The following is a 17,056-nucleotide window of genomic DNA, read 5'->3' as shown; positions in this document are numbered from 1 at the left end:
GCTGGCTGCGGTCCAGCAGCTCTGCCCACCGCCCCGTCTTTAGCACGGGGAGTGCAGAATATACATTCCTGTGGCTTTGAGCACCTGCAGCATGGGCTGGGGCCGACCTTCCCCTTGAACTGCGCCCAGTAAAACTGCAGCGGAAGCCCAGCAGGAAGGAAGTTGCACTGCTGGGAGCTGTCATTAACTTCTAGTTGGGTTTTGAATTGATCGGACAGCCAGCAGCTCCTGCCAAAGCAGGCTCCTTCCCGGCTCCACAGCAGCGCGGTCATGGGTGTGCAAGGGTTGGGGAGGCTCAGGCTTTAGCTTAATGACAAGGCAGGCAAGGAGGTGAGAGCATCACTTATCTCTGCCTGTACCACGGTTCATTCCAGCGCTGGTGTCGCCCCTTTCACAGGGAGGCACCACCCTGCGCAGCGGGATGTGGGCACAGTGCGGGACAAACCCCTGGGATGTTGCAGGGTGACACCGGTGTTTTCTGCCCCTGCTTTGAAATCTGGGCATTGTGGTCCTGCAGCGGGAGGAGAGGGACAGGTAGGAGTGTACAGGGGCTGAGGGAGGGAAAGCTGCCTCTGCACATCACTGTCAGTGTGTTTATTTATTTATCACGTAACGGTAGTTACAGCTGGAAAAAGCAGGAGAGGGATTGCTGCCAGCCAGTGTAGCTAGGGAGATGTTTTGTTAGTGCCACCAGCTGTCCCCTTGGAATAGAGAGCACGTCTGAGCCATGACTCACAGAGCCAGGGTCTTATTTCACTCTCGCATCTATCCAAAAATGTTCCTCCAGATCAAGAATGCAACAAAAGCCTCCTTTTCCTGGCAAGGACTTTTGCAGCCAGGTCTCTTCCACCGCCCCTTTGTGATTAGGAAAGGAAATCAGCCGTTTCAGCTTCAGAAAAGTCACTCCTGAGGCAATGAGAGGAGCAGCAGCTGACCTGCCTGGGAGGCAGGCCGAGTGAACACAGTACTCGTTGTGTGAGGAACCTATATAAGATGGGGGGAAAAAGCCAACAGATTGTTCAGAGATGTGTCTAAAGTCAGTGAAGAACCTACTCTGGATCAGAGCTCAACATCCAATGCTCCAGCAAAGCTTCTCCCCGAACAGGCTGTCACCTTTGCTGGCAGCGCTCCCAGGCAGACGGCTCTTCAATCTCACGGCAGGTTTGGTGGTTTTGAGGTCTACTCCTCCCCATTACTTCATCTAGCTCTGCTTGGGCCCTGAAGCCAGGCCTTTCAAAACAGAGGCAGGCAGACTGCCAGATGTTGTGGGACACATCTGTCATGGGCTGGAGAATGGGCTCGAGCAGGAAACCACAGCCTGGGTTTGTGCTGCTGAGAGGGAGTCTGCTCATTGGCTGATCCGGCGGCTGCGGTGCAGGGTTGCGGTCGCCCATCGGGTGTTTCCCCATACATGAGGTGGGGCTGCTGGAGAGGATTTATCTGTGAGGGGAGAGTCCGCACCCACCGCTGCACCCAGTGGGCTGGGTACACAGAGAGGCCACGGGGCTCTGCTGGAGACAAGCACGTTAGCCCTTGCTGTGGAGAGAAGCAATGGGCTGATTCTCATTCTCCCCGCGTGGGTCCCGACATGCCTGCGGATCCCTCGTGCCCTTCTGTGGCCGAACAGCGGTTCTGAGCAGAACAAAATTCACCGTCAACTAAATAAACCATTAAATCAGTGGTGAGAGGGGCAGGGTGGAGGGAAAACTCAATAAAAATGCTGGTTGTGTAACGATTCTAGTCAACCAAACTGCCCCAGGGAGGTCCTTACGTGAGGCTGGTGCTCTCAGCACCCGCTGCCCCAGCTCCTTCTCTCAACTGGCTGACGGAAAAAAATTTCCATCACTGGCTTCAGTCGTTAGGCCCATGCAGGCGTGCTCTAGTACACAAGCGGGGGAACCAGGGTCACTTAAAAACAACCCAGGAGAACTGATCAAAGCTTCCATTCCCATGGCTCCAACACAAAATAGCAGATTGACAGCAGCTCGGTGGTGTCCTTTTATATTTTTGGCGCAGGCAGATGCTGCAGGGAGGTGGATCATGACTATTCAGTGCACTGCCCTAGATGGAGCTGCGAAGCAGCTGGGGAAGGGCTGGCCTGAGGTAGAGTGGCAGTGCCACATTCCCGAGATTAGATTAGAGCTCAGTCCTGAACCCTGCGGGGGGGCCAGGCCAGTGAAAGCTAAAGGCTGGAAAGGAAGGTGGGACCCCAGCCATCAGGAGCTTCCAAAAATAAAGAGAAGTGGGTCAGAGGGACCGAAGAGGAGCTGGAATCCTTCTCTAAACTAAGAGGGTAAGAAGGAAACAAGCTGTCACTCATCAGGAGAGGATTCCCATCCCCAAAAACACCACCTGAAATGTCAAAGGTGAGAGTAACCGGACAGGGGTGTTGGAATTTGAGCATAGTTACCATGTGAGGGGAAAAACACCATGCATGCCCTCCAGGAAAGTATTTTAAGCTTAAAAATAAGTAAAATTCTGCCCCATGAAAATGGAAGCTATACGTTCCATGGATAGGATGTCTTGCAACTTGTCAAATCCTTGGTTGCACTGTTGTCACAATACTGTCCATGCCGGCTGTGTCCATCATCAGATAAACAACTTCTCCTTACAAACACTGCGGGGGTAAAGGGGGGGAGTGTGCCCTGTCCCCTGAACAACTGCTCCTCGGGGGTTTCTGGAGAAGAGCTCCAAAGGGTACTACAGCCAGAAAGGTGGGCTGTCCTCAGTGAGGGGGCTTGAGAGAGCAGCCGGAATAGATTTCCTGCCCAACGGCCCAAACCCATCTCACCTTGCGATAGCGCAGACCCCTCTGAGGTCTCTGAAGAGCTAACTGCAATGGGGTCATGAGAACCGAGTTTGGCCCGAAGCAGGTATCCACACCGACATGATTTCTGCGGATTACAGCTTATCCTCCTCAACCAAAGGTGTATTTATCCAGATCTTGAGGGCAGCGGCTTCTGAACTAAGTGCAGAACCCCAGACACTGGGGAGGTGATTTCCAACAAATGTGCTTTGGCTAAAACATGACTTGTGCACAGCTATGCGTTTTCCACTTACGTTCTCCCCCGTGGCAGAGCAGGATTAGTCTCTGAGAAAAATCTCACTCAGGTTTTCATTAGGCTTGGCTCACGTGGGATTTACAGAAACTTTAAATGATTTAAATTTAGAGAGAGAAATTGGAAGAACTTCCCATAATCCTGAAGAAAAGAGACAACCCCCTCAACCAAAACTTATAAAACTCTTTCTAGAGTTCATGTGAAGGCTACATCACCCCTGAGTAGCCATCTAAGTTACCACAGCCTCTTCAGGACACCTGCCTGACACAGAGCAAACCAAACATCCCACACTTGTGTCAGTGAAATCTTTACAGTCCTCCTCATTTCTCTTTGCAGGAAAGGGAGCTTCCACAGCCACGCCAGCTCGGGCAAACCCCAGTAAGTACCTTACCAGAATTCTGCAGTACTCTGTGCTGGGCACACCGCTGGCACCGTTACTACCGAATACCCCCACACACCCCGCGCCTCACCACGCCTCCACCGCAGGCTCTCGTCTGGCCGATTGTTTGGCTCCAGTGCAGCCCCTCATTCAACATCCGCATCCTCTGCCGCAGCAAGGGCGAGAGAAACAAAGCAACGCGGGCTGAATCACTAAGCCCAGCAGTTCCCAACTGTGCACTCTTCCCCAGCTCCGTTATCGCTCCCAGGACGCTGGGCACTTTCCAAACAGAGAGAAAAACCAGAACAACAGGCAGATGCTCAGCACAGGGATTGCCCTGCACCGGGAATTATAAAGCTGACTTTAAAATACCAGGGAGAAGGTTCTGGCTTGCATTTACACCAGTATGGTCCATGAGCCAAGGTTTCACCCTGCTCAGCTCCTGGTTTTTGGTGTCCCTGCATGGCTGAGTAGGGTGGAAGGCAAGGCAGGTCTCCTGCTCCTCTGAGCACTCTGCTGTGATGCTCTGGGTGACCTATGAGGCCAAATCCTCCAACAAGGGGGATTTTTCAGCAAACTAAATGGGGACTGTCCCCTTCCCCTCTTGCCTGGGCCAAAACAGTGGTTCTTCAAGGTCAGCAATGTAATAAACTGGCAAAAGCAGGCAGATGGAAAAGCTCCAGTTCTGCATCGTGCCAGCTATCTGTCACCCTAACGGATAAATACGTACTTCTGCTTCCAGGATTTTCCATCCGTCCCTTAACCCGCCCACTGTGAAGTCGTCATTTACTTTCAAAATTAAGAGGGGAGCAAGAGGGATTGTTAAAAAAGACCTAGGGAAAGCAAGGGAAGGAGGTGATATCTGAGAGCCCTGGGTCATCCTACCCCATCCAGCCTCTATCGCCGCTGCTTTGTTCCATATTTAGCTCCTGACAACTGTGCCTAGTGCAGGAACTCCCAGCTCTGTTTTTCCCTCCTCCTTCTGCTGTCTCCTCTCCCTTAGAGCTCTCAGAAATTGCTCTTTCTTTTTCCCAGTGGCCATAACTTAACACCCCTACACTCAAGAAGATGGCAGAAAAGCAGGAGGAGCCCAGCAACACCCAGAACGGTGAACCTGACAACGCAGAGGAGGGCGAGGAAAAAAAGAAGAAGAAGGTGAAGCGGGAAGATCTGCCACCATTTGAAATCGTGACAGGGTAAGAGGTTTAGATATAAATACGAGGGTGCAAGAGAGTGGAGTGGGGATGTTCAGAGGCCTGTCTCGTCTCTTAAGCTGGGTAATCAATCACAGTGTCTTCAGCCAGTGCATTGCTGAGTGTTCTGAATGGTGTAACTACAGCTTTCCTTACTGAGGGGTTGGTACGAACTTTGCCGAGTTTTCCACCAGGATTTCCCAGCAGGCAGACAGACCCTGTGGCTTACCCAAGCTACAGCGTCGCTATAGTGTTGACTGATTGATTCCCTTACGGTGCAGCAGTCCCAGGGACTGCATGGGGATCACTTGCCTGATGATATCGGCATGGAAGGCATCGGCTCTTGGTGAGCCCCGAGTATTGATTTCTGGGTGTGATCAATGGCTTCTGTCTGAAAGTTTCTCTGTCTGTGGATTGGGAAAAATGCCCCTGCTATGGCTGATTTGCGTTACGGACCTCAGGCAAGGATTTTTAAAAAATCTGTATTTGCAAGGGCTCCACACCCACAGCTGGAACCTGCCTTTAAAAAAGCTGAGCTCGCAGAAAGGCACCAAAACAACGGGCAGCAAAGCAGCAAGCAGCTCCTTTTGCTCCAGTGAGCCCGGCCTTTGAAAAAGGCAGATAAAACAGAGATTGAGAGGAAAGCTGAACTCTGTCAGACATAACTGTCAGCTGCAACTAGAAAAAACTCTGTGATCTGTTATCTCTACGCTTTTGAAATGCTCACTGCAGCAGTAGCAAGACTCCCTGTGTCATTCTTCCCTCCGGTCTCCCTCAGCAGTCACTGAGGCAGCGTTCCCAGTGCGTAAACCAAACCCACGATTTCTCTCAGCTGCTTGAACGCAAAGGTCAGGCCAGGCTCTAAAATCCCACTTTGAATCATTCTGCCTGTGACATGGTCACTGGTAAGAAAGACCCTGCAAATACAACTTGACTGGCATTTGTGAGAAGAATGCATGAGGCAGGACAGCACCCGTGCCTGATTGCACATGACTGGGTTACCTTCCTGCACAGGGTTCAAAAAAGATGTTTTCTTCTTAAAATGTGTCTCTGAAAAATCACCTCTTGGTGGGTGCTGCTCACAGCCTTTGGTGTCTGTCATGCACTGCTAGAGCAGTGGCTCTGAAGAAAAGCACATCCCTCCATGCACATGGTGACTTCTTCTAGACACTTAAGACACGTCCTAAAATGAGCATCCATGAGCAAATTAGATTTTTCAGCCTTAAAGCACTCCACCTGCAATGCGACACGGGGACCAGTTACAGTCTGTGCTATGGCACCTCCATTTGCTAAGGTGTCACTCCTCACCCTGAGCAGTACGGGAGTTTAAGTTTCTGAAAGCACTCAGACACTGGCTGAGGGACCATAGAGCTGTTGGCTGTGAGTATTTACACCACCCTCTTCACAACATGATTTGGCAAGTGCTTGCAGATCCAGTGAATTCCTGCAGGAACCACGACCAAGTCGCCTCCATTAGTTTATTATAATATGCTGGTGCTTAAGGGGGAGACTGAGGCAGTACAGCAGAAATCCTAAGGGACCCTGAAAGAGGTACAGAACAACCCAGAACAATCCTTTTAAGATTCAAACCCTCTGAGTTTAGACTGGTACCACCAGTGTTTGAGTTTTTCTCATTAACTATAAATTTTCAGCCAATAAAGCCAGTTATGTGAATTATTAGAAAACATGTAACTGCAACCGTGGAAGCACTTGAATTCAATTACACTGCATTTTAGCGTTAGCCCTTGGATTAGGGGAATCTTATGATACAGAGCCAAGTTTTCAAGCTGTTGCTCATAGCTCTAAGGAGTCTGGCTTACATGAAAAATGCTGGGAACCTAATTCCTGTGTTTAAGAGTATTAACCCCCTTTTTGTCAACATTTGGCTTGACACGGTCCCGGATAAATACAAGCCCCGTCTGTATACACTTCCTGACGGTTAAGTAGACACACTTATTTCTGCTTTCCCCAGGGTGTAAACGAGGCTCCTTCTAGCAGCGATAAATCCTCAGTTCCTCTTTGAGCTGATCATTTCAGGGTTTCTATAATCAATGAGCCCAGCACAAATGTGTTTACTTGTGAAGAGCTGTCAGAGAGCAAGCAAAAGGACACTGTTTTATCAGCTCACATCACCTAAGCCCATCATCTAAACAGTCATTGAACAAATATTTACAGCTAAAGAGTATGTCCTACTAGTTTACAGTGTCTGAGACAACGCCATGTTTTCATTCTCTCCTTAGAGGTTCTCATCCTCTCCTACCCAGCAAGCAATAGTGCCGGGGTCATGCTGGGCAGCTGCTGTACTCCTCCAGCCCACCTTCTTTCAGCAAACTTAAAAGCACATTAGTTGTTCACTCCAGCACCATTCTTAGAGACTCAGCTTTCTGTCTCCAAGTTTCAATCTTTTTCATCTCCATAGGACCTAACACTTCGCTACCCAGGGCAAGTGGTTCGATAAATTTGATTTGAGGCAGTGAGAAAATCCCTGAAGATCACTGTTTAATGATGATCTTCAGAGAAGGAAGAGAATCGAGATTTACCTTCCCACCCGCCGCAGTGAGCTGTGTGACCACCTGCATCCTACTGCTGGGGCAGGCGATGATTGAGAGTTCAGCGCCTGAAAAAGGAACCTTCCCTATCGATAAAACTTCCCTGCCAGGCTCACATTGAGAGAGATGGAAAGGGCAGGAAAACTTCACTGACCGCAAGAAAAAACTAAAGGAGGAAAGCAATTAGCCTCATCACTGACATAGCTGACAGTCGTGTATTTTAATAGATTGTCACGTGCAAGGAGACACAATCGTTACATTTAGCATTTACAGCAGTGTAAGAAAACGTGAGACTGGGACTCCCAACGGCGAGGCATATTTTGTGAGCATCATCTTTCCTTTACATTGGAACAAAACCCAAATAGAGTGAATATTAACATTTGTACAGCACCTGTCATTCAAACGTGGGAAAACAGGCTTGCCAAGAACTAGCCACTTCCTCAAACAGCCTCTACAAAGCCAGACTTGACTTTCCAAAGAGGCTCCCTTGGTTTGCTGCAGCAGCTGGCACTGCTGTTTCGAGGATGTATTTTGATGCTCAGTTGTTTGCAAAGAGTTTCAAACCACCCAAATACAACTCAGCCTCGACCCTTCGCTTTGCAGTGAGTTAGGAGGGTCAGGGCCAAGCGTGCTGTAACCCAAAGGCGCAATGACGCAGCATCACCCTTGTGCTGAAATGTCTCCTCTGCTCTGGTTTAGATGGGATTTAGCAGGTTCTTGCTAACTAGCACACACGGCTCCTTGGTTGCTTGTGTATATCCCACCAGCAAATTCTCCAAGCTCTCAGCCAGCTACGTAGAAACTTGGAAAATGCCCTTAGCTTTGCTTACATTCTTTAGTGGACACTTACCAACCACGCTGATGCGTATTCCGTGTTGGTAGGAGGACAGACTTAGCTGAACATCCCAGATAATCTCAGACAGACACCGAGATGATAAGCAATTAAATCCGTCTAGAAGGCCTGACTAAATGCACCTCTGAGTCAATACATCCTGGAACAGATCGCTGCTGCTCAAACGGTTCATCACGACACACAGACTCGCTCCCATCACTGATGTAACCGCTTTGCAGTCAAGAGAGTTAAACCAGGACTGAGCTTCCCTGTGACTCAGATTTAAATACATCACCTTGTCTTTAAAAGGACTCCTGTACAAACTCAGCTCTGAAACAAGGCAGTGGGTGGCTTATGTCAGGTCCAACATAGCTGGACTTCAAAAAAATCATTAATTAAAGCATCATTAAGCCGTTAACCGAAGACCCACTCATTATCCAGGATATAAAGCAGGAAAAGCGCTATACTTGGAAGCACGTGCATTTTTTTTTGTCTCAAAGAACAAGAGGAAGGAGTTCAGGGAATAAGAGGCACTGTGGTAAATTTGAGTCTGACAATGCTCTTTAATAAAACCACAGGAAATCTTGCAATTCATCCTAAGGAAAATGAGACTCGCTCCAACAGGTAACTTCAAGTCACCTACTGTAAAGGAACAGAGGTCAAAATGCCAGGAAAAGGCAGTTAGGTCTTTCTGTGCTGTTCAGAAGCTGTGCAAGACGGTGCAAGCTTCCCTTCTTGAGGGAAATCCAAGCTTGTCCAAACTCTCAGTGCAAACCAGAGAACCACAGACCAAATCGTACCCAAACAGCATGATTTATTTGCTCATTAATCTCAACAGAAGTCTGCGTCCGCACTGCTACTGCTCCTCCCGCACTAACACACTGCCAGCCAGACCGGGGAGAGCTTGGAAGGCTCCCACCGGGCCTTTCTGTTCAGTCCTGTCTTGTGCAGATCTCATCTAAGCAGAATTGAACAACGTGCGGGGTTAATTACAAGAAGCAGGTTTTGTTTTTTAGATGATGTAAAATTTCTAAAGCCGGACTTGTACTCTAAACCTCCACCGCCACGAATCAGTGGTATGTGAAAAGAATTATGGTGGTTCTTGACCGACAGAAACAGCGGATGTTCCCAGCGTGGAGGCAATTCTATGAAGAAAATTGTTTCGTCTCGTACGTCTTGTTGCATTTGGCAACTAATGGTCTTCTCTCAGGACAGACCGCGGCTGTGCCAGCCCAGCTGCATCACCCCTCACACCATTTGCCTGGTACACTGATATTCCAGCCAAAAATCTGGCTGTTAAACCAGGCTCGACGGCACCCTCGATACTACTGTACTAGCGAGGGTGTTCCTTTAGGTCTTGACTTTCTCAAGAGCCAAAAATGCCAAGGACTTTGGCAGCAAGAAAATTCCTGGCTGTGTTAAGAGGAGTGTAGGATATACACACACTGGAGAGAAATATCTGCAACTTTGTAAGTGGAATTAAACACTGATGGAAAATTGTATTTAAACTTTTAAAAGAACACAGCGAGAGAAGCGCGACAATAGCCGTCATTTCCCCTGAGCTGTGTATTCGGACACCACATAATTTCCAATTCCTTTCCGAGCAAAAAGCCATTTGCTTACGGCGCACAATTGCAGCCAGGTGTTACCTGCAGAGCTCCCAAGTGCCCGTTCCCTGCTCTGTCTGTTCAGACATTCCCATTCCAGTCCCTCTGACCTGCACAGAATACCATGTGATTCGGAGCTCTTCACACAGTCCTGGCACAGCCTGATCCTTCGCCCTCTAAGGGAAGACGTCCCCTAATTTTAATAGGCATCAGATCCAGCTCTTCATGAGGAGCAGTCCCTATTCCTGACCCACAACTGCCCCCTGTTCTGTGTCCCACACCAGCACCACCCCCAGCACCACATTCACTCATCGTTCCCGCATCTCCACACAAGCAGAACACACTGATTGTGATTCTTCCTGCTCTCCTCCATACCATCCTCCTCCACTGCCTCCAGAGACATCCTGTGAGATGTTGCATCACAAATCGTTCTTTCCTCCCAGCTTTGCTGCTTGCTCCTACAGCCTCGTTGCTCTCCCAATTAAAAGCGCCGAGAGGCTGGGAATCTCTCCTGCCCTTCGCTCAGCATCACCCCCTGGAGAGGTCCGACTTTATAATCTGACTGTAGATGAGACAGGGACGAGTAAGACGTTTCCTGTTTTACAAAGATCGTTATTGCCTCGCTGGGAATATCAAGGTTATAGGTCCACCTAAAGCTCAGATGAGAACAACACTCCAGATTACTAGTGCGTAAGAAACGAAATGTTTTCCATTATTTCACTTTGGCTGCTCTGCGCAGCCCTCACTCCCATCCTCTGCAGCATTTCGCAGGTCACAAGGCGCGTTGTCAGCAGTATCTTCTTCATCTTTCTACCCAACATCCTCCAAGTACTGGTTCTCACACCGGTGGTCCCACGGTTAGATGCTGCAGGGGGCACTGGGAAAGCCTGGCACTCCCTAGCAAAGGGACAGGGACAAGAAGACGATGCACCTTTCCTTTCCACCTCCTCAGCCAGCAACACGTAACAGCTGTACCCTTTATTTTAAGAGACTCCTTTTAACTTCCCTAAATAACAGCAGGCTGCCTCGTTTGGGTGACAAAGGACAGCAAACACATTACTCACTGCGATGATTCACGTTGCACCATGCTTACTTAGAAACCCGGGATGGAAGAGGTGCACAGCAAATTAAAAAAGGAATCTGAATTTTATCAGTACTCGCCGTGAGACAGCTGTAAACTACAGCAGGAAATATCCTTTCTCAGAGCCAGGTTAGATTTGATCTTGGATATTTTATTAAACCAAAGTCACAACATAATTCTACTGAATATTAGTATTCAACTGATACGGGAAGAGTAAAATTGAACATGTAAAAACTGCAACTAGTCAGTCATGCTTGTGTCTCCTCAGAGGAAATGCCGACTGCAAAAGCACTGGGGGTAAAATGTTAATTAGCAGTACCAGAGTTATCACCCTAACAACTTAGGACAACAGATCCCACAGTTAAACCCTGAAAGAACTGTTAAAGGTTTAGAGAACAGAACAGTTCAGTCTACGGGTGCATTAAGGATGGGGAAATCCACTTGCTGCCTCTCCTTACCAACAGTAAATATCACAGTCCCAAGAAATACATTTCCTCTTCAAACACCTCAATGCAGACACCCCAAATTTCCAGTGCTGGTATGTTATAAATAAAGAGAAAAGACTAGGTAGCGAGAACCAGTCTGGGAGCCTCACCCCACAGCAAAGCTAGCTGAATATCTTACCATTTTTAATGTATTTTTGTCCTCCCCTTAAAAGGCATCTCCTTGTAATACACAGAGAAATAAAGCCATGACATATGCAGCACCTTGTCCAAGATTACGCACAGGAACTAAATCAATGCTACAACCCTTTATTATGTGCCTCTGAGATGCTTCTCTCCTCTCCACTCTCCACAGGGAGCGCCTCCCAGCCATATTTTTCAAATTCCAGTTCAGGAACGTGGAATACAGCTCAGGCAGGAACAAAACCTTCCTGTGTTACGTTCTTGAGACCCAAGGCAAAGAGTCAGTGACTTCTCGGGGTTACCTGGAGGACGAGCACGCGGCTGCCCACGCAGAAATGGCTTTTTTCAACACCATTTTACCCAAGTGTGAATCGAGCCTCCGCTACAATGTCACCTGGTACGTCTCCTCCAGCCCCTGCGTGACCTGCGCCGATCGGATAACCGAGACCCTGAAGAAGAACAAGAACCTGCGTCTGACAATCATGGTCGGGCGCCTCTTCATGTGGGAAGAGCCAGAAATGCAGGCTGCCCTGAAAAAAATGAAGTCAGCTGGCTGCAAGCTGAGGATTATGAAGCCTCAAGACTTTGAGTATGTCTGGCAGAACTTTGTGGAACAGGAGGAAGGAGAGGAAGCAAAGGCTTTCGTGCCGTGGGAGGACATTCAAGAGAACTTCCACTATTACGAGGAAAAGCTGGCTGAGATTTTGCACTGAAGCTCATGTGAGTGAGGATTTCCACTTGGTCACTACCTCCTTGTATTACAGACTCCTCTTTCTCCCTTCAGGTTGCTAAAGGCGTCACCCAGAGCCTGTTCCAGGTTCTGCTACTCCCAGATGTACCTGGATGGGTTTGCCTGTACCTGAATACTGACAATAATCGTAGGCAGCACCATGCCCCTTCCAGGGTAGTGACACCACAGTGGGTTCCTCCACTGCAGACACATAAGGGATTAGAGGTGGGGTTTAGGTTTTTTCCTCCTCAGAGTAAAAATCTCCAGGAATACAGAATAAATGGGTACCAGGGTCACTGGGTGCAATAGGAACACCTCACCATTCCCCACATGCCAGATATTCAGGACACTTGTGGAAACAGCGAGAGAAATGTAGAGAAAAGGGATTTCCCCCATTCTGTGAAGTCCAGTCCTTTAGGGGAAAGAAAAAAAAATAAAATCGGTTATCAGTGCAGAATTCCCTATTTTTTTTTAAGGGGTACTAAAGAGACACCTGTTTAAGCCAGAAAACATGAAAGCATTTGAAGCTTCTACCATGTCTCTCTTTTTCCTCCCCCAGAATCAATTCAGAAACACTCTATGAAGAGGTGCAACATACCTGGACACCTGGGACACTGCTGCTTTCCAGAGCTCCGACTCCAGCAGGACTGAGCTCCAGCTTCTGGGAGACTAGGCCCTGATGGACTGACTACAAATGCAACGCTGATCTTTGGTGTTTGGGCTATTTTGGTTGATTTTGTCCCTTCCTCCCCACCCCCCCACCCCAAACCAACCCAGGCTGCCTCTGCTGATAGGGAAAAAGGTGGCAACATGCTGTGTGGTTGAAGCCTTGAACGAGATGGATTGCAGTGGAGCTAAGGAAAGGCTGTAGGCCTCACGTACTGGGACTTCTTCATGAGAAAAGACCTTAGAACAAAGCTGCCAATTAGATAAATGCATTTAGAAAGTACAGACTTCATAAACGCTAAAGAGAAAGGGATTTAAGATGAAAAAAAGGGTTTCTCCCTCTGTCCTCCTCCAGAAGTGGAGCTGTGATTTAAATCAGAGGGGTAACCGCTCTATTCTAAATTATGATGGAACCCAAAGTACTCGATTTCAAATATCTTCTCCCCTTGTTCAATGATGTTTGTGATACATAACAGGGAAAAGCAAAGTGAAATAAAATTGGAAGTCACTGCAAAAATCTATGGCACTGTTCATTCCTCCTTCTCTCATTTGCAAGAGGTCCTGAATTTAACCTGACAAGTGAGACATCCTGGGACAGCCACCATGAAATATTTCGTAGCTGAAGTGCACCGTGATGAGAATTATTGTATGCCAAAAAAATGTCGAGTACATACAAATGTGGGAGACAGAGAGCGAGACTACAGGCATATCCCCTCCCTACAGAACAAGGACAGACCAAACACCATCACAGGGACGCTCAGAAACCGAGTCTCGCGGATTCGTTACCCCAGTCGGTTCCTTGTGCTGGTTCCTCCTGCACTGTCACAGCTGGAACAGTGCTGGACACACACACACAGATCTGCTGACCCACCCGCCTCTCCCCTCAGTCAACTGCACTAAATTCTGGCATAAATTTTCAGGGCAGATAAAAGAAGCAGCAATGAGAACACCCTTGTAGAGCCACTGGGGATCTCACCCCTCTGCCACTAGAGTTAAAAAACAAGGAAGTGCAAGGACTAAATCACTGAGCAGTCTGGATGTCAGCTCCTGATCAGCTCAACACTCCCAAGTTTCTCTTTGTCTATTTTTTTTCTAGTCGTGTATTTACCTACAGCAATTATCCACCTAAAACAAGTTTACAAAGGATGGTCAAACAGGGAGAGTAATGATATGAAGCTCTTAAAGACACAAAGAGGATTTGCAGATCAAGAAACCACAATGAACCAACCACGCTGAGAGCAGAAAACGCTCCATCCATTCAATTTACAACAAAAAAAAATTAGGAACCCTGCTACACCACAAACTTCTGACCAGTTCTGTCCCACCTTTTAGGTTTATTCAACATACCCGGCATTTTTCTGGGCATTCAGTAGAGAAGGCAAAAAGATTTATTAATATGGGAGGGTGGGAAAAACCAAACGTGAAGGAAATGTGGAGTATGAGTTTTACAGGACTGGAGCCAAACCTCCAGTGTTTATCAGTGATGTGAGGATTTGCTTTTGCTCTTGGTGACTTCAAACACCAGCCTACACAAACAGCTGAATTACACACACAGCACAAAAAGGAACACAAAACCCAACCTGTAAACACTGCCCTGTGACTTTCCACAGCACATCGGTCATTCACGTGTGGGTTCTTCAGGTTCTGCAGACTGCACCCCTCACACGGTATCAAACACCCCAAGAGATGCCTTCACACACCTCCAGCGCTCCCCTCGAACGCAGCACATGCAGGCAGAGGGTATGGTTTTCGAAAGGACCAGGCTCTGATCTGACCGAGTACCAATGAGCTGTTTATTCTTAGCCAGTACAATCTTGAAACAAAAAATTGTATTTGTGACCAGAAGGTAGAAATTAAATTTTTAGTCCTGTAACGAACAGAGGGAGTGAACTGCACGTCAGAAACGGACACTGCAAAACTAGAAAAAAAAAAAAAAGAAAAAGAAGCATCAGGCCCCTACAGCTCCTCATTATCAACCGTAACTAAACACCAAAGGCCGAAGCTACAGACAGCTCTGATTTCTCTGCTCGAAGCAGAAGCTGCAGCGCAGCCAGGTGCTCCATGGAGGACCAGTGACATCTGGTGGCTTATTGGGACAGACTGGGAACTCCCTGAGGGTTACAACATCCCTGCCTTCCTAGACGGCTGCCTGAACGCTCAGCCCAAAAAAGCTGCTCGGGAGCTTTGTTTGTCGCCAGCACCAGAGCAGCGGAGGACCCGTGTGCTCATCATGCAGCTCACCCTCCGCCCGTCACAGTGCCATTCCTGCAAGCATGAGGAACAGGGCTCTCTCAGTGCTCTTCCTCACAGACTGTACACCGTGATGTTTATATCCGTGTCTTCAAACACTTCCCCAAGTATTGCTGAAACTTTGTTCCAATCCAGGCCGTCAAGTCCACATCCGATCCTGGAAAATAAGACACCAGAAAAGCTGCAGTGGCCTCCTGGAGCACGCCAGGAACAACCAGCCCTTCAAGGAGCTACACTTTGACGTGGCACTAACTCAGCTCACCATAAAAAACCTAAGGCAGTCAAAATAAGGAACCAACCAAGCCTGTATGGTTTGCTTTCATTTAAAAAATTTTACTTTTCGCCTGCATGATTGAACAGGAGAGAAGTGGAGACCTGAAACCTTTTTTCACAGCTGGAGATCACCTATCAAACATCTTACAGGCAAGAAATGCTGAAGTATTTACATCCAGTCACTGGCATCCTCACCTGGGCATGGAGATGTCAGTGACTCCGTTGTTCAGACAGTGAGCTTTCATGGCTTCTAAACTCTGCCGCATGCTGTCATAGGTCGGCTTGTGAGAAACCTTCTTCTTCGTAATCTAAGTACAGAGGGAAAACGTCAGTTGTGCCTTTGGCATCATCACTGCAAACTGTCTTTAGTCAAAACCACGCTCCACTACGCTCGGAAACGCCACTCCCCGATTTGCTACTCTGAAGAGAAAAAGACTTAGTCTCACAGCTTGAACAGGGCAATTTAGCAGCTGGGTCCATCCGTTTAAAGCTAAATACACACTCACAAGACAGTCTCGACTAGAAACATTTGAGTAATACGGCTCACACCTCTTCTTTAGAAGAGCACACTCAAAAACCCATGACTATTACAGCCCTCACTGCCACATCGCATACAGTTCAGTCACAGGTAAGTGCCTGAGCAACGTCCCGCTCTCACCAGGTAGTAAATGTACCGGTCCTCTCTCTGGAGCACGGCCACCTCCCCCGTCTTCTTTTCTACAGCAAAGAAATTAAGATGATACTTTGAACACAGTTCCACTCCACTACGTAATTCCCCCGCACCCCAAGTAGCTTGTTATACCCTTCCTGCTGGAAATCAAGGTTTTTCCCTGCAGCTCCTGCATGTCCACCCCACGTGTCTCACTCACGTTGATCCAAGAGCTCTTGCACGCCACCAAACTTTTTCTTAAAGAGAACGGCTATGCCCGCGCCCATGCGACAGTCCTCGCTGATGCAGTGAGCCAAGGCATCTGTCGGGGGGCACGAGAAAAGGTCCCCCTTAACGCACTTGATCTGGAAAACACCACAAGCAGAAGGGTAAATAAAAACTAGGTACGAGTGTGGACGCAGGTAACAGAATATTCAGATTAAAGGGAACCTGGTAAGTCTGGGCAGTAAAAAGCGTAAGGCATCAGGATGCAGTTCCCAAATAAACAAGGCATGAATTCGAACCAAATACAGATCCCCATCTTCTCTACAACACCAGTTCTGAACAACACACACCAGCTCAGCAGTTAATTTAACAAAACCAATGCTTATAAAGGAAAATTACGTAATAGCCAAGTGTCAGGGCTGGGTACATCCAGCCAGTTCAGGAGGGGAGCTCTGGACTGTTAGACACTATCTGCATCATTGACATAAGCACAAAAGCACAAGAAATTCAGCAGCATAGCGGTGTTAAGAAGGGGACGGGAGGGTCTCTTTAGGGACATGCACCGCAATGGTAACCCAGATAACCCATTTTCTACGCACTCTCTCCTCCTGATCCTTGGAGAAGTGGGTGGCCATGGTAACGTGGGCTGTGGTGAAGACTCCTGCAGCTAGAAAGACGACAGAGAGAAAAGCAGTTATTAGGACCCCCAAACTAGGCAATAAACTGGTGTGTCAGACGGTGCGAGGCTGAGTCTACGTGATCTACGGGAAAGCTGGGACAATCAAGACACCCCCTGAAAACAGAGAGGAGGCGGCCAGGGCCCCGCGGAGCGTGGCACCAGCTTTGCTGCTGCAGCCCCACGGCTCCAGCCCAGGAGGTGCAAGGAGGCCCCGGTCCAGGGTCACCCCGCAGCTGGCAGCCACAGGCCTTCCATCCC

General features: G+C 48.3%; 2 protein-coding genes across 2 annotated transcripts; one reads left to right on the top strand and one right to left on the bottom strand.

Annotated features, from left to right (window-relative positions):
- The first annotated feature begins 4,278 nt into the window (after positions 1–4,278).
- APOBEC2 (apolipoprotein B mRNA editing enzyme, catalytic polypeptide-like 2) lies at positions 4,279–12,047 on the top strand. The gene is made up of 2 exons (XM_010133720.1): positions 4,279–4,634; positions 11,499–12,047. Exons 1-2 carry the CDS (start codon positions 4,507–4,509, stop codon positions 12,037–12,039), a joined length of 669 nt encoding a protein of 222 aa, XP_010132022.1. The 5' UTR covers positions 4,279–4,506; the 3' UTR covers positions 12,040–12,047.
- Positions 12,048–15,026: 2,979 nt separating this feature from the next.
- Positions 15,027–16,781, bottom strand: OARD1 (O-acyl-ADP-ribose deacylase 1). Its single transcript, XM_010133719.1, has 5 exons — positions 16,719–16,781; positions 16,115–16,259; positions 15,904–15,962; positions 15,441–15,553; positions 15,027–15,129 (listed from the first exon to the last, which is right to left on the bottom strand). The coding sequence occupies exons 1-5, from the start codon at positions 16,752–16,754 to the stop codon at positions 15,027–15,029; spliced, it is 456 nt and encodes a 151-aa protein (XP_010132021.1). The 5' UTR covers positions 16,755–16,781.
- Positions 16,782–17,056: the final 275 nt, after the last annotated feature.

This window comes from Buceros rhinoceros, unplaced genomic scaffold (assembly GCF_000710305.1).
Source record: "Buceros rhinoceros silvestris isolate BGI_N320 unplaced genomic scaffold, ASM71030v1 scaffold12453, whole genome shotgun sequence".
NCBI lineage: Eukaryota > Metazoa > Chordata > Aves > Bucerotiformes > Bucerotidae > Buceros > Buceros rhinoceros.
This window is presented reverse-complemented; position numbering and strand designations above follow the sequence as displayed.

Excerpts from the sequence above, each read along its gene's own strand:
- APOBEC2 (XM_010133720.1), top strand. The coding sequence starts at position 4,507 with ATGGCAGAAAAGCAGGAGGAGCCCAGCAACACCCAGAACGGTGAACCT. Across the intron at positions 4,635-11,498 it reads CCATTTGAAATCGTGACAGG|GGAGCGCCTCCCAGCCATAT; the intron begins GTAAGAGGTTTA and ends CACTCTCCACAG.
- OARD1 (XM_010133719.1), bottom strand. The coding sequence starts at position 16,754 with ATGGCCACCCACTTCTCCAAGGATCAGGAGGAGAGA. Across the intron at positions 15,554-15,903 it reads ACCGGTACATTTACTACCTG|ATTACGAAGAAGAAGGTTTC; the intron begins GTGAGAGCGGGA and ends CTCTGTACTTAG. Across the intron at positions 15,130-15,440 it reads ACTGACATCTCCATGCCCAG|GATCGGATGTGGACTTGACG; the intron begins GTGAGGATGCCA and ends CTTATTTTCCAG.